Genomic DNA, 18,019 nt, shown 5'->3' on the forward strand with positions numbered 1-18,019 from the left:
CATGACTTATAGAAACAATGTGACATGTTCGAATTTATTTTTATTTTATTAATATTAGACCAAAAAAATATAACAACTAAGTACAGTTAGTAACTAAGAACAGAGTTTTATTTCCTAGGATAAAGCAGTACCACACTAGAGTTTTATAACAGTTTAAACATTTCCATAAGGCAGTAACCCTAGACTAGTACTTTTAGGAAAATGACTCTAACCAAATCGGTATCACGGCTTGAACGACGAGTGGAGCTAGAGCCATGTTTGCGCTGCTCAGGTCCAGCACTCACTGACTGCCTATGTGCTGGACACTGTGCTGGAAAACACAAGGTAAGGGGAAAATAACAGCTTACAAAACATTAGATTAAGATGCCACTTCCGTAAACAATATCTGGCCTCGTGTGTGTTTTAAAAGTGTGAACTGAAAAAAAAAAAAAAGTGTGACTATCTTAGGAAATGGAATTATATACAAATCTGAATTTTTATTTTTACTTTCTGTTTTCCTATAGTTTTGAAAAGTCACAATTAACGGACTACCTTTAAAATAGAAAAGGTATTATATTTTTAATCATGCACTATGTGCTATGTTCTTGACACATTTATTATTTACATAGTGAGTTTAAGAAAAAGAGTATATTTGGTTCTTAAATAAAGTATTGAGACTTCTTAGGCTCCATTTTAAGTATTAACTAGACATATTATCCTAAGCAACAATTATGTAACAGAGTAGGGGAAAATGCAGATAAGTCTTAACATTATTCAGCTTTGGAGAAGTCACTGTTTCTCCAGGATAAATTTCAAAACAGAATAAATGAAAAACGAGGAGAGAGCTTAAGCAGTCATTTCAATTGACCATCTGTAACTGCCCACAAGGCAACTTGCAAAGAGCCAACGAGTGCTGCTGGTGGGTCCTGAATTCAACACTCGTGCCTGTATCTCCTGGCATTCTAAAAGCCACTTGTTATGAAACGCTGAGTATAAGCACAGTATACTCACTTAAAATCTCTGAGCCTTTTTTTCTACTTGGAATTTAAGAGACAATAAAATAAGATTTGGATCAAAATAAAGTAAAGAAGCAGGTTATAACCTAATCTAAAATTGAAAGCACTTATATAGAGAGCTGTAGAATTATATCTCGCAGGGCTTAGGCATTCAAAAATCCAATCTTCTTTCCTCTAGGACTCAAAGTTCTCTATTTTATGTCACTAGTTATTTTTTATCTAAATGAAAGTCCTCAGTTCTATAATTTGTAAAATAATGAAGTTCAGATAAATGATCTCCAGGGTCTCTTTAAGTCTTAAAATTTTATTATTATCTGAAAGGCCACATTAATCATTATTTTTCCTTAATTCTCATAGAAATTAATAACTGACAAATTGGTATTTTTAGTTTTAATTTCAAGGGCCCAGAATTACTACTTTTCATTAAAATAGATTCTAACATATATATATATATATATATATATATATATATATATATATATTCATACTTATGTACTTCAATAATAACCATTACATAGAAATATGCAAGAATATTTTCACTAATAAAATGTTGACTCTTTCAGAATATAAACAAATCGAAATTTATATTAAATACTTCCAAGAAATTTCAAAGACAACCAACCTGATGACCTGGTTACAGTGGGCACACATTGGAGTTCGTTTTCCTGCTGGAATGTGCTCAGCTCGTTGCACTAACGTGTCCTGGTCGCTTGGCTGGGGCTGCCCCACAGAGGAGGTGGCTGGTCCCACTGCTCCTGAGGAAGCTGCACTATTTGAGATTCTTCCAGTGTAAGGTGCTAGGAGTTAAAACACAGGAGATTCAGAATGACGATAAGCCAAATATAAACTTTTTATGATAAATACTATTACTTTTAAAAATAATCTATTCATTCACATTTAAGGAGAGGTTATGCAAACATTAGACTTTGACTACAGAGATAAATAAAAAAGAAAATCAAGGATTACAATACAGTGAAAGAGATGTGACAGATGCATACATAGCCTATGGCAGGAGAAAGAGAGTTATTTCTACTTCCAAGAGGAGATACGGTTAAGGTGAATATTGATGGTGAGGTATTACTAGTCATCTAGACATCTCTGCTAATCAATAATTAGATTTAACTCTAATATACCACAGGCACATTTAAAAATCTCAGGGTGCTGAAGATATGAAAAACACAAATGAACTTACTATATTTTCTTCTTGTTTTCTCTTAGAATACTGTGCAATCAGTCACTCAGTCATATAAAGTAACTATGAAAGACTCTTCCTAAAGCCTCCCTTTCCCTTATCTGTGGTGATAATGGGCTCTTCTGATTTTTATATCACAATAGTTCTGAGTTTTGCCCTCTTGCTCCATTCCTACAATACTGTCTTGGATTAGGACTTCAATGTCTCCCCCCCTAGACTAGCCACCAAAATGTCTTGTCTTCCACACATTCATCCTCTCAAGTGCCACCGAAGAGTGAAATCTAGCCTGATCATAACCCCGTGTAGACCATTTCTAGGATCTCCCTGTTCTTTGGCCACTGGATATAGTCTATACTTCAAAGCACTGCTGACAGGTCCTGCCTGTGGTCTCTACCTGCCCCACAGTCTCATTGTTTGTCCATCTCTGCCTTTCACCTTATGCTACAGCAATACTAACTGCCTCACTTTTTCTTGTGAATGGGTCTTCAATGTCATTTCTCTATCTTTCTTCCTACTTCCCTAGTAACCACTACTTACTGTTTAAGATTCAGCCCAAAAGTCAAATGCTCCAAAAGTCCTCCCTGAATGACCTCTCCCCAGTGTTCCCACCACATATTCCTTATTAAATGTTTCTCTTCCATGTTCCTATAATTTTCTTGGAATGTTTATTATTGCTCCTGCTGTGTCTTCTCTAACTAGATAATAAGCTCCCCGATGGTAGGAACTATGACTTATTCATTACTTTTGCAACTAACACAGTGTCTGGAATGAATAAATTGAATGAATGAATAAACTGGAATCAATATACGAATGAATGAATGAGGAAATCGTGAGGGACTGAAACCAACAGAAGGCCAGCTCCTTACCCACAGGCAATTAAAATGCAATGGAAGAGAAAAACACACACATCAAAAAGGTGTAAAAGAAACAACTTTTAAGAAAAGAACACACATAAATAATACAATTAATAAGGAGTGTATATGTATGTGCATGTGTTATGTGTGTGTGTGTATTGACAGGATACATATTAAATGTGTGATCAGAAGCGGATACGATTAATTAGGATAACTGAAAGGATAACTCTTCCTGGCCACAAGAAAGCACATTTGCAATGATCTGCAAGTCCAGATCCAGAAACCAAGCATTTATAAACACTTAGCACATCTCTTGTGGTGCTCTGCCTAGCACTCTAGCTGTGACATGGCACTTTCCATGGCTGGGGGGCTCTATTACTGCCCATGTTTCAAGTGAATGAACTGGACTAGGAACATGTTTTCATTCTCTTAAACTCATACTTTCTCGTACAGAAATACGAAGGAAAATCCCTGTAATATTCACTTTACACATGCTCTTCCTTGTTACCTCACTCACTCACAAAGCACAACTCTCTCCTCTGTGGATCTTCAATTTCTACATCCAGGTCTGATTCTTCTAGGACCACCAGATACGCACTTTCCAAGCCAAATAAGTGTTTTGTCTATAAGTGCAGGACATGAAAAATATACTTCGCCTTCTTGTACACATTGCCAGCTCTTTCTATGAATTCCTCTATGGTTGAATTCTCCTACTTAATCCAGGCATGGCCCTCTGCCTCCTACGTCCCTGACACTCAGTGCCTGGACACTGAAAACAGTTTCATTATAAGTGTTTCTAAGGTCTGTCCCTTGTCCCTAATCTGAACCCTTCTCCTGCCACCTGGTCTGGACCATTACAAGTCTCCTGAGCAGCCTCCGGGCTGTCAGTTTCTTCTTCAACCTCTTCTGCTAAATTCTTTTTCCAAATACACTACTCTGATCATATTTTCTTTTCTATAAAGCATCCTGTAAGTCCCCACTGCAAAATATATGCAATCATGACAGTCCAGCATGTACCTTCAATGAGCTCACTCCAATCTTCTTTAAAACCTAGTCTTTTATGCTTACCCACATCACTGCCATCATCATCATACTTAATTATACTATAACAGCCCTATGATTTAGGCATGATCACTATGACTTTTATTACTCTATCTGAAGCAAAGAGAGGTTTAAAAACCTACCCAAGGTCAAACACCATATAAAGGGCAGTCCTGAATCCAGTTAGTCTGGCTCAAGTTTGTGCTCTTTAACACTATGTGATATATCTATTCATTGTCCCTTGAACATGCCATGTTACCCCCTGCTTCTATGACCCTCAGCCCATGAAATGTCTCTTTCTCTTCTGCTGCTCACAGTCCTCTCATTCTGCAAGACTCATGAAAGTGCCATCTTCGTCCCCAGTATGCCCTGACCATCCCAGCTAGAAGTGTTCTCATGCTCCTCATACCATCTATAACACCCTGCCCATATAATTGATTTGCTATTCATCAGTATCCTGCAGTATGTTTTCCTTTCTAAGTAAATGATAAACTCTCCCCAACCACCAGAAAACTGTCTTACAAACAGAAGGCAAAAAATTAATATTTAGTCAAGTAAATGAAAAAAGGAAGTCTCCAATCACTTTCATTTTGTCTTTTTAAAAGACACTATAAAGACAGAGATTCTTAAAATGTGGATTAGGTTCAGGATTTCAAACAGTGGGAAAATTACCAATTGAAAAATCTAAAAATCAGACCTCAAAGAGAGTCAACCCCTTTCATCTACCATATGCCTTTATTTTATCACATTATCTATGCATAAGCCCTAAAGTACTGAGTCACTAAGACATTTTTAGTAATAAAAGAGGGTAGTAATTCTGCATCAGTCATTGTAAAACGGAACATAATCCATCTGGCCCATGCCTCAAGGAGAAGGTACATGGGGAACTAACGTATTTAACATGAGAAACCATTCTTAAACATGAAACATCTGACAGTCTTAAACACACATAAAAAGGCACTAAACTCACTGCTGTTTCTTTCTTGGGAAGAAAAGCCTTGCTTTCTGTTACTGCCCCATCTTAACCACTTTGGATAAGATCGAAGTTCTCACACCTCCGTTTTGTTACTGTGTTGCTAGCACACTGGCCCCCACACAAAGCTACACAAGCCTGTTAATTACCAAGCCCTGAACATTTCCAAGGCCCAGTTATTTCCCCTATGAATAAAATGATGTTTCATTTCTTCAGAATGAATTTCTCACTACTCTAGCAAAGGAATAGGCAACTTTTGAGCCAACTGCCAACCTCCTGGCCTCTGGTCACGTGGATTCTTGGGGAAGGCGGGTGTGAGAGTGTGAGGTCTTCGGAGTGGGGAAGCACCACAAAATGAGCCACGCTTTTTTTAGAATTCTGTAGAGAACTGTACGACCATACAGAGAAAACGTCTTCCATGGGTAGTGGTGACTAAAAATACTTCAAATTTATTGAACCCATCCTTCAAATCATCTACTTTCAGGTAGAAAAAATATACATCTCTTTAGAGATAGCAGCTTAAAGGTGATGATCTATTTATTTGTAATAAAAAGGGTTTTTTTCCCCCTCTTAAATCCTAGTAGAACTATTAAATAAGAACACTGAATTAGCCCACTTCTTAAGCAAGGAATCTAAGTCACAAAGAATTTAAGTAACTTTAAATAATGAGTGAGTCAGTGAAGAGTCACAATAGGAACATAAGAAAATTAGTCTTTGACTCGTTTTCTTGTTTAACCTTAATCTTGAGCAAATTCCATTAGATATGGCTTCTTTTGTGGCTAATCTCTACTCAGATCATGTTTTAAAATTATTTTTTTTCTTTTGTATCAAATACATTTCTGCACCACAAAATTCATCTAGAAATTTAGAGCCACTAGCTACTTTCCAAACCCTTTGTGAGAATATATTTTATTAACTTTAGAATAATTAATTATGAGGTCTTCTAAGATTCTGAAATGACACACATTCATATTTACTCAATGTTTTTGTTTTCCAGCACTATGATAGTCAAACTGAAGATTACACAAATTATCATTTACTAAGTAAACATAAATTTGTGGGAAAACCTAGCAGCATAATAGAATACTTTCTCAATACATAATATGTAAAGTTGTCAAATTAATCAAATAAAATATACCGATGATATGCTGCATTGCTAGTTTTTGAAATATTTGTCATAGTACTATGTTTGAGAATTATAAGGTCTAATACATATTTTAAAAAGCAGACAGACCTCTGACTAACTAAACATGAAATTTAATTTACTGCAAAGAAAAAAAAAATCTCTTTGAACAACAGATTATTAACTGGTGATAAGGAATTTTACAAAATTGAACCACATATTTGTTAATTTAGTAGAACATCTACTTCCTGTTATTAGATAAATCTTTGTGATATGTTATTTGAAAAGACAAAGTGAAATTTCTTTACTTTAGAAATATCTTACTTGCATTTCTCCCCCAAGCAGATGATTCAGGTTTATATTATATAATTTAGCAAATTAGTTAACACATGTTTTAAGCAATCTTATCCTGAGATTTATTTCTTTTCTAATCATTGTAAGGGCCTAATCAAGTGATTATCAAGTTTATGTACGTAACTTCTACGCTATGGGCTACAAAAGTATATTATTGGAGGTCTGCTTATATAATATGTAATATATGTTATAAAATATTACATAATATGTAATTATAAATTATCTAATTATTTACTATGTATTTCAAAAATAGTTGAACTCATTAAAAGGCACTTGTTTCTATAAATAAGAAGTTTACAGAGAGAAAACACAGATTAAGACGAATAGAACTCCTGGTAGTACAATGTGTGAATTTTCTGCAAACAGAATAAGGTAGGATATTTGATATCTTTACTTTCCGTCTTGTTGAAAAAGGGCTGTTAACTCTAAACTAATATACTTTTAAAAAAAAAGTAGTGAAGAGTATAATGTATACATTAAACACCTGGCCAGACTGTACTTGAACAGGCAAGAAAATCAGCAGTTAACCCTTTTGTTTCAAGTCGAGCTATTCAAACTACCACTAAAATGTTCTTATTACTGATATGTACTAGGTATGTCAGATCTTACTTAGAAATTCAACATAAGTCAATTGGGGTTGGGTGGGGAGGTTATAGCCCAAAAAACAAACTTAAGAAGCAACAGATGTTGCTAGTGTCTTTTTCTAAGTTATGTTACTCATACTACATTTAGTGCCTTCAAATTGCTGAACAATTCAGTAGAACAAGTGTGGTGTTGGAAGATGAACTGCTCACAACAATACAAAAAATATAACCTGATGATTTATTATCAGCTCCACAGAACATCCTAATCCAAGCCACCATCCTCTCTTGTTTGGCTTACTGCAGTTACTACTTACAGATCTTTTTCTACACTTGCCAATGACATTGAGGCCAGTAAAAACTAAATCAGATCACGCTGCTACTCTGCTCAAAAATCCCCCAACAGCTCCCTTCTAAGTCAGAACTAAAACCAAAGGTCCTCCATAATCTGACTCCCGCTCCCTCCCTGACCTGGTCTGCCACTCTCCCTTTGCCTACATTTATATAAGCCACACTGGCTTCCTTACTATTCCTCTAAATGGCCAACATCCTTCTGATTCAAAACCTCTGTGCTTCCTATGCCCTCTGACCAGAAATCTTTTCTCCTGATGTCTGCAAGGCTTGCTCCCTCACTTCCTTCAGGTCTCTGCTCAAAGGCCATTTTATCAATGTAGCTTACTCTGACCATCCTATATAAAACAGCAACCCCTCCCTCACAGCCCAGTATTCCCTATACTCCTTAACTGGTTTATTTTTCTTCATAGGCTCATATAACATAACATATTTGTATTCTTTTTATTGCTTTTTACTATCCAGCTCTTCACACCATGAGGCCAGGGACACTGTATGTTGTTTGCTGCCAATATCTCTAGCACCTAGAACAGTCTCTGTCATATTGCTTAATAAATCTTTGTTTAGAGAATAAATGACTCCAGCACCAAAATTACTGTCTTCTCACTAAAAGGAACCAGACTTCTTAAAGAAACTGATTCTAGGACTGGGACAAAAAATGAACAATGAATGTCTAGAATATCTTGTCAAATTAGAAAGCAAGGAAGCTATCAAAGACTACTACAGTTCTATCAAATAGACTTGACAAAGCAGATAAGACAGTTTGAGCATTAATAAGTATAACAACTATTAAGGATTAAAATACTTCGAATATGTTTGAACCCATGAGCTCACAATAATTCTGGAGTTGTTTAAAAACTGCATTGATCATCTTTACAGGATGCTAAGGAAACAATTCATTATTTTAAAAACTAGTAAAACTTAATAAAGAGAAATGATCAAGCTTTAAAAATGCATTACCTCATAAATGATCATTTCATCTATATCCCACTCACTGCCTTGCTATCTTTGAACTATTCTGAAGCAAATTCAATATATATTATTTAATCCATAATATTTCAGTATGATCCCTAAGACTATTCTTTTAAAAAACATAACCATAATACCATTATTGCACCTAAAATAACATCATCAAACAATCAATTTTTATTTTTTATTTTTTTGGATTATCCTCTGTATCTATTGGATCTGAGCTAGAAGAATTGATTCCAGAGTCTTCAGCATATTGATGATGTTTGAGGCTGTGGGAGTTAATGAGACTGCTCAGGTTAAAGGTGGTATGAAATAGAAGAGCTCTTAAAGTATAAGGCAAATGTGATAAATACTTTGGGGACAGAGAGAGAGGGGCAGGAAAAAGACCAGTAGAGTGCATCACGGCAGCCACAATTAGAAAGTGGACAATTTGGGATCCAACACCACATCTGTCTGAGTCCAAAGCTTATGTCTCTATGCAATCACCCTTCCAATATTTATTATGTGCCTACTATGAGCCAACTCTGCCTTGACCCTGGAAATATGAAGGAAGATCTCAAATATGATCTAAATCTTTAAGTACTAACTTCTGGGCCAGTTTAGGAGAGGATAGTGGTCATCGAGACGATAAATTCCTTCTATTTTAATGTCCTGAATGAGGAAGGCAGGATAGATTTAGGAATAATGTATGAAATCATTGTTTTTTAATTTCCCTGATGTGCCTAACAGCTTAGATTATCACTCTAAAACTCTTCCTGTATTCTGCAGAAGATTAGTTAAGTTTCCCTCAGAGATGATACTTTCTTTTCCTAAACCTGGCTGCCCATACTTTTCAGCCATTATAATAATGGCTATAAAGTTTTTGAAATAAAACATATGAATACAAGGCTAGATTCTTCATATTTTGAGAACATATAAGAGGATTTATATCAACTACTTCAGAAAGGGAAATATAATTGTAGATCTAATGCTTTGCTAAGGACAAATGGGCTTGAAGCAGAATGCTGAATCTGTTTTGTTCTACAACTCTATATTGGTATAAATATTTCAACTACTACATTTGAATTAAGACAGATCAGCAGAGAAAGTTATGAAGCAGTAAATTTAGGGATAACCATACTATGTATTTGTTTTAAGTCCTGTAATATTTCACTATTAAGTCTCAAGAATAATAATGTTCCCACCCCTAAAAAGAAAAAAAAAAAAAAGACAAACAGTTACAGCCCTGACAAGACAGAAGTCATATGTGAGGTTTTACGGTATGAAAAACAACTGGCTCAACTGCCAGGGCCGTTGCTGTTATAAACATTGAAGCTAATGCTGTGCTCACATAAATAACTGGGATACATCAAAGTGACATTCTGGCACCCTTGGGGAGATAAAGTACTGTAATTCAACATCTCGGAGAATGTGTCCACAAAGGCATGGAAGAAATTTTACACATACTAAATTGGGTGGCAGTGATGGCGATGCACTTGCATATTATTGTGCCAGCGAGCGTTTCCTTCTTCCTCTGCCCTGTCCCCAACTATCTCAAACAGATGGTGGCCAAGAGAAGCACAGAATCTGTGCATTTTGTCTGTCAAGCTCTTTATGTTGAAAGCATAAACAACAGTCTACTCTCCATAATCCAGGCATGAAATCATATCCAGTACAAATAGAAAAGGTTTAAAGTTAAGCCAAGATCTAAGATCAGAGGGAAAGTACATTCTGGAGAGGTTTCTGCAAAGTTTATTAAATGGAATCAAGGATTTTTTAAATTCAATGATTAAAAGCAAAATTGGATAGATTAAACTATTATCATTTCTCGGGGCTGTGGCGAATGCTGGTATGTATGCCATAAAGAATTGGAACAGGTGTGCCCAAGGCTAAGTATCAAGTATTTCCGCAACTTCAGGAGGTTAGTTTCTTCCATTAGCAACTAGCCTTTCAACTTTAAGAACTCAGATTAAACTGGATCTAGAGTGTCTTAATTAAAGTGAGTGTGGGGACTTGGATAGGGTTCAGTTCTCTTCTTTTTAATTTGTTGCATCACACATCATCAAAATTCAGAGTACACAGACTTTTCCCTCCCTACTAAATGACCTTACAAAGAAAACTTCCATTTGGTCAGAGTGACAAGTAAAAAACCCAGTCTGTACCTTGCAGATAAAAACATGAGATTTAAAATATCTGGTTTCACCACTGCTTAATGAAAAATCAATAAATTATTTTTCACTTATATGTAGGATTTTCTAAATAATCTTGGTATTGCTGTTCCAATTTCATATTCTGTAACAGGAAGACAAATCCGTGATCTAATTGTGGGTGATCGATGTGCTTCATGTTAAAAAGTGTGTATGTATATGGGGGGTGGGGACAGGGGGGAAGGGGTGTATGAAGAAAAAATGAAAAGAAACAAAACAGAAAAAAAACAAAATATTTTAAAAAACAAAAACAATCTGATACATGATTCATAATCTCAGAAATACTAAAGAGGATCACTGTTGAACTCATAGAAACTCTATAAACTAAGAAGTTATTTAACATTAAGTTTGCAGAATTTTGCTTATATTTGGAGAAAAGTGTAAGGATATATATTAAAATTATTTACACTCACATTATATCAAGTTCTGATATATTTTCTTTTCAAGTAACACGAAACCCAAGCGAGCTTGGCTTTTACCATTTTCTCACCGATCGTCATCTATAGAAGTGAGAAAGCAACCTAATCTCAGAAATAAAGGAGAACAATACCTCAGGTTTGAGTTGTTCATACAAATAGAATTCTTTTCATGTAAGAAAAAAAAAAAACCTGAAGCTGAAAAGGAAAAAAGTTTAAGGACATTTTCCCATATCAAGCAATATCGACAACTGCAAACTTTAAAACCTGGGATACTTTTTACATTTCTATTACTACTATTAATTCTCTATGGTATCTCTCTCAACTAAAGTCATTAGATCTCTAAAATAAATGAAAATTATCATCCAAAGTTATGCTTGAATTCCACATCTTTTAAAAGTGGAGAACATTGGTGAGGTATTTTATGCTGGAGGAAGCTGTATACTTAGCATAATGACAGATGTTAAGATAAATTTGAGCTCCTAGTTCTGCTAATTTGTGTGAACTTAGAAATGCCATCATTCTAGGTCTTGGCTTCCTCAACAGTAATAAAGCAATAATAACAACTATTTCAGATGTGAGAGGGTTAAATGAGGTAATATAAGTAAGGGGTTTACTTACAGTCCCTTGGATGTGTAAAAAATGTTTAATAAATGTTAATTATTATTACACTCCCCTATATGGTTAAAAGAAATAAAAGTAACCATTCATTCAACAACTACTTAGAGAATACATACAATGCTTTAGATCTAGAAACTCTTGTGGTATGAAAGATACACTCAAGAATAAGATTCCTGCCCCAAAAGAGTTTCTTATGAGTGTTGTTCACAGGCAACAGAGTATCTTACTATTAGTGCCATCAGGGGTGTTCACGGCCCCCAATAAAGTCTGCATCCATTGTGCAGAATTATCAAACAAAAATTTTCTTATTCCTACAATTTAAACCAGGGGTCCCCAACCCCTGGGCCATGGACCAGTACCAGTCCATGATGGGTTAGGAACCAGGCCACACAGCACGAAGTGAGTGGTGTTAGGCAAGTGAGCAAAGCTTCATCTGTATTTGTAGGCGCTCCACTAAGCTAACAACACTGCCTCAGTTCCATCTCAGATCATCAGGCATTAAATTCTCACGGGAGCACCTGTCCCTGGTGCCAAAACGGAACCACTGCTTTAAACCTAGGGTTGGCAATTTTGTTTTCTGTAAACAACCAAAGAGTAAGTATTTTAGATTTTGTGAGCCATGTGCTTTAGGTTGCAACAATTCAGCTCCGCTATTGTAGCATGACAATGACAACATGCTGAGCCACAGACAACATGTATACAAATAAGCATGGCTATGTGCCAATAAAACTTTATTTACAAAAACATGTAGCGAGCCAGATGTGACCAAAGGCACAGTTTGCCAACCTCTGGTTTAAACCATAGCAAAAAGTAATACTTCTTCATGAAAAGCATACATGAATAACTCCAGGTATCTTCCTATACAAAAGATTTATTTTTTTCATCTCAGGATGAAAGGAAAATGGGAAGAAAGAAGAGTTTTCACAACCATGCACCTGCATCAATACTGAAAAGCTTCCAACATGAAAATAAATTCCAACAAAAAGACATTTAGAAGTAAAAAGAGAAGGCAGTTAATGGTTGTTACTTTGATTCTAAACAAAAATCTACTTGTTATCCAAAGAAAATGAACATATCTACACACTTCACACCATAGTTTTGACAATGGACAGCTCCAGTCAGGTCTTCAAAGCAAGTGGACTATTTAGTTCAATGATGTTAAAAAACAAGGGAGCAAGTGGCAATAAAACATTATTACGAGAGATGAAACATATACAACTGGTAGCAGCTTACTTATTCATATAAAAATTTAAAAATGAAACCAATAAATCTATCCATCTTAGCTAGGCAAATCTAGTTATCTCGATTTATTACTGTAGCGTAAAGCCTACAATGAAATTTGGGATGGCTGTAGAAACAGTAATTTCCTTTCTCACCCCATCTCCTTTAGACTTCAAATAAAAGATAGAATTTATATCCACTTATAACTGAGATGCACATCATTCAGTCTTTGATCTAATCAGATCTCACAAATATATGAGTCTTCCTTGAAAAAAAAAATCTTCCCAAAATTCTGTCCATAATGAATAAATAAGCTTTTCTTTAAATTGCTAAAATGTAGCACATACTAGAGACAAGGTATGATAAAGAAGCTCAGCAAAATTTTAAAAATGGAGTTTAGATGCAAAGAAAATATTACCTGAAACATCTTAGTAGTTGCTAGTCACTAGTTTACCTTCCCTATGCAAAGCAAGAATCTTTTCTACACTATCCCTAAGAGAGGTAGTCCTCCTTAAATATATTCATTGCTGTTATCTTATGATACAGAAAAATGCACTATTTAGACAAAATAATTGGGTTCAAATCACTATAGCGCTCTGGACAATTCTTCTGACTTCTCTCATACTCTGTTACCGCACTGGTAAGATGATATCCATTTAAAATTTTAATGACATTATCTTATTGTACACTCAAAAAAAAAAAAAGATACTTTCAAAGATTGAAAGAGTTATACAATGTCTAATGTTAAACGATAAAATACTACTAGTGTATTAGTAATTATTATTACTAATCGATGATACCCACCATTTCACCACTAAATGGGGTTGTGTGCTCCCTTCAAGGCTACTTATTATATTCCTGAGTTCCAAATACTCAAATGAGAACAGTATTTCCCAAGACAGGAAGCAACAACAACAAAAAAGCTAAAATTAACTATTCATTTTGTGTCTTTTTTCCCTTTTTGATTTGAACAAATGATCCCAACTTTTCTATTTACAGCTTACTGTGCTTCTTCAAAACACAATTATATTTTTTTAAAAAATCACTCATTTTTACAAATCTCACTTTCAATTATGAACCTTTTACTATATAATTTAAAATTGTTTCATAAAGAAAAAAGTAATTCACTAATAAAAAGTTTATGTACATATTACATGATACATATTAAAAAAATAATGCCATAAGTTAAATACAAGGAAATTAATGTTTGTTCAATTGGGAGTATCAGAGATTAACAATGTCTAATATTAAATGATAAAATATTTCTAATGTATTGAATATGTGACCATAATATCCACTAAATGCCTTTACTGTCTTTGGTAGAATGTCCGCCTCCAAGGACACATTTAACAATGACAAGAAAGAAAAAAGAAAAGAGAAGAGAAGAGAAGAGAAGAGAAGAGAAGAGAAGAGAAGAGAAGAGAAGAGAAGAGAAGAGAAGAGAAGAGAAAAGAAAGAGGGAGGGAGGGAGGGAGAGAGAGACATAAAGAAAGAAAGAAAGCAAGCAAGCGAGCGAGCGAGCAAGAAAGAGCGAGAGCGAGAGCGAGAGCGAGAGCGAAAGAAAGAAAGAAAGAAAGAAAGAAAGAAAGAAAGAAAGAAAGAAAGAAAGAAAGAAAGAAAGAAAGAAAGAAAGAGAGAGAGGGAGAAAGAGAGAAATAGAGAAAGAGAGAGAGAAAGAAAGAAAGAGAGCGAGAGAGAGAGAGAGAAGCGAGAGAAGAGAGCAGAGGATGAGAGAGAGAATAGGGGGGAGAGAGAAGCGAAAGGAAGAGATATGACGGAGGAGGAAGGAAGGAAGGACGTCAGAGAAGGAATGAAGAAGGAAGAAAGGAATGTAGAGGAAGAAAAGAAAAACGAAAAGTAAGAAAGCAAGAAAGCAAGAAAGAAAGAAAGCAAGAAAGCAAGAAAGCAAGCAAGCAAGCAAGCAAGCAAGAAAGCAAGAAAGCAAGAAAGCAAGAAAGCAAGCAAGCAAGCAAGCAAGAAAGAAAGAAAGAAAGAAAGAAAGAAATCCACTAATTTCTTGCCAACTTTTATGGGACATAATAATAAATGGAGTTGTGTGTACATACAATTAAAGAAAATGGGAAGGTAGCATTATTTTAACATGCTATAAGAACTGCTTATGAAGATAGCAAAAGGAAAGATTTTAGCACAGCTAGACAACACTAACTATTGTGAAAGAAAACAACAAGGCTTTTTATTTTCAATGGTTCTATGAAATAAAGTCACTTCTCTATAGAAAACAGCAATTATAGTATTAACCAATACTTTATAGCTCAATGATTTTGAGTAAGGAATTATAAGTTATTTATTAAATACTTATAATGTTAACACATTTAAGTATCATTATAAATGCTCTCAAAATCAAAATATTTCAAAAGTGGAAAAAGAAAGAAAAAAATCTGTAACGAATGAAAAAAATTAAAAGCCTATCTCCATGTACTTAAAGCTTTCTGCACTACATACAGAGGACAAAATAAGTACTTAATTTTTGACCAATGAGGCTCTATAGAATTTTTCTTTTGTCTTAGATGAAACCCCTTTTTTGTCTCATAATGTTTATTTCCGCGACAACATATAGCACAAGTGCTTCTTGCAAAGGCAAACAGTGCAGTGAGGATCATGCCAAAGCTACTAATCTCATATTTGCAGGTATAAGGAATTGAAAGTCAGTAGATAAAAAAATACTGATTTGGGGGAAATGCTCTCGCCTGAGGAAATACTACAAAGATAGACTAGTTACGTTATAAAAATAAATTTTAACTTGTTTCTCAAGTATAAGATGCAATCTACTCAGATTTATATTTCGTAACTAGACACATTACACACAAATCCTAAAGACATATTTGACCAATTTTCTCTGCCATAACCTGACTTACTCAGAACCAAGTACAGCTAAGTATAGTTTCTCCAAAGTGAATATGATCCTCTACCAGCATTTTAGCAGAGAATAAACAATACCCTAGAGGGAATTAGGCCTGCAGGAAGAGCAATGGTTAGAACTTGCATCCCATTCAGCGTAAGTGCTCTGCATTCTCCTACCCTTAGAATTCTCTCCACTCACTGCCGCTGCTCAAGGTATATTCATTAGCATCCTGTCTATGCTGGATTACCTCAATCACCTCTTAAAAAGAGTCTCTAAGACTCCACTCTTAATCTTTTAAAAGATCTTGATCTTTTAAACACATTAACACTAGATTGAGCCTTTACCAATGCAGATCTGATTGTGTTACTTTCCAGTTTCCAAATCTCTTAACGGCTTCCTTTCCACATTAATCCACACTCCTTACTTTCAAAGCCCTTTCTGACCAGACCTCCATTAACCCATCCCACTTGCCTTCTGACCACTGTAAGGTCCTGAACATACTGAGCTACTGAGCTACTTGCCCTTCTTCCAACAGGCCAAGTTCTTTGAAGGCTTTTGCATATGTTGTTCCCTCTCCAACTTGGCCTCTTCCTAAAAATATTCAATGGGTATTGACGTCGTGTGATTTTACTTTAGGCGCAAACATTAACACCTTATTCCTGCATAAAATATGACTCCATTATAAACAAATGCATATTCTACCTCAAGATTGTATCACTGAAACTTTATTGGTCTCTTTCTCTCTTTTTCAATGACCCAGACCCCCACGCCTCTGACCTGGACCTTGTATTTTGATTTAACCCTTTGCACCTTTTTTGCTGATTTCTGTTATTCACTGGCACTTTGCATCTACGTTAATGTGTCCACAGTGGCAAAATGGGTGAATATCCCTAATATTTGCTTTGCACTCTATTGCTTGGTTCCTTATTTGTCATAAATTCTCACATTATTTGAGGGGGAAAATGCTATCAGGTTTCAGATTTATTATTAAATTTTTAATCACTGGAAATTAATATAGTACCGGATACAGCACTGCTTATGTGCACAACTTTTAAGTCGTACAGGAGTTTATGCTTCAGGGAAAGTGGAGTCCCCTTCTCCTTAAATAGTATATGCAGCTTTTAGTGGCAGCCTTCAACAGATAGCACCTCCACTTTTGTACAATGACTGTTGTGGGCATTTCAAGTCTAATAGGAGGAAAGAACAATGTCTTGTGAATCCCTCAAATTATATAAAGATGTACAGAATAAGACAAACTGACTTATCCACCTACTCATTTACTCACTCACTGACCTTTACTTAGGGCCAAGAAGCTGCCAGGTGTTAGTTAGATGTTATAAAACCAAGATTAGTAAGATTTAGTCCCTGTCCTTAAAGGGATCTAAAAACAATGGTAAAAGACATATGTAAACAATTAAAAGATATGTGCTCAACGCTATAATAAATCCATCATCAAAATTTTGTAGGAACATAAAAGAATAAGCAACTATTTAAGAGGGCTCAAGAAACGTTCGTTCACAAAAGGAGATGACACCTAGTCTTAAAAAGTGAATAGGAACTTTTCAGGGGTAGAAGGTATAAAAGCATTTCAAGTAAAAGGAACAGCTTGTACAAAGCGCAGAGGTGTGTGCCCAAGAAATGGTAGGAGCTCATGAACTTTAGTGGGACTGGACTATAGGGACCATGAGGAACGACACTACAAGAAGCTGGAAAAGGCTTGTATGAGGCTGTAAAGGGACCATAACCCTGTTAAGAAGCCAAACATTTAATGTGTGGGCAGCAGACAGCTAAAAACATTTTCAAGCAGGAAAGTCACATGAGAACTGTTTTGTTGGACAGTAACAGTACTATAAAGAAAGGGGGTGAAAACTTAACCTCTCTTGAGTACCCTCTGCGTACCAAGCATTTTACTATATTATTTGACTTTCACAACAATGCTATAAAGGACTTTTTTAGACCCTTATTTTAATAGTAAAAGAAATTGAAGGCGCAAAATGCTCCATTGGCGTAATATCTCTGAACTAGTCTGAACTTGTCTGATGTCTGAACTTCAGCACCATGGGGCAGACATTCCTATTCTCCAGGGCCACCACCAGTTAGCAAACTGGGTTCGATGAACAATAGGCCTAATTTAGCAAAGCACTGTTTTAGTCTAACAAATTAGTCATCCTCATTTTGTATACAATTAAACAAAAGTCAGAAAACACATGTTTCTACCATGTAACGGCTCTTCATGCCTCTAATACTGGATTTGTGTAAAACAGCGGACTATATTT

General features: G+C 35.4%; 1 protein-coding gene across 19 annotated transcripts in view; it reads right to left on the bottom strand.

Moving 5' to 3' along the window:
• Positions 1–18,019, bottom strand: part of PDLIM5 (PDZ and LIM domain 5) — a 177,851-nt gene that overhangs the window by 16,747 nt on the left and 143,085 nt on the right. For all 19 annotated transcript variants that reach the window (XM_016144331.2, XM_016144326.2, XM_016144333.2 and 16 more), the window contains one exon: positions 1,618–1,792. In XM_016144331.2, coding sequence (XP_015999817.2) covers positions 1,618–1,792 — 175 coding nt within the window. The remainder of the gene's footprint in view (positions 1–1,617; positions 1,793–18,019) is intronic.

Source organism: Rousettus aegyptiacus, unplaced genomic scaffold (genome assembly GCF_014176215.1).
Source record: "Rousettus aegyptiacus isolate mRouAeg1 unplaced genomic scaffold, mRouAeg1.p scaffold_m13_p_10, whole genome shotgun sequence".
Classification (NCBI taxonomy): domain Eukaryota; kingdom Metazoa; phylum Chordata; class Mammalia; order Chiroptera; family Pteropodidae; genus Rousettus; species Rousettus aegyptiacus.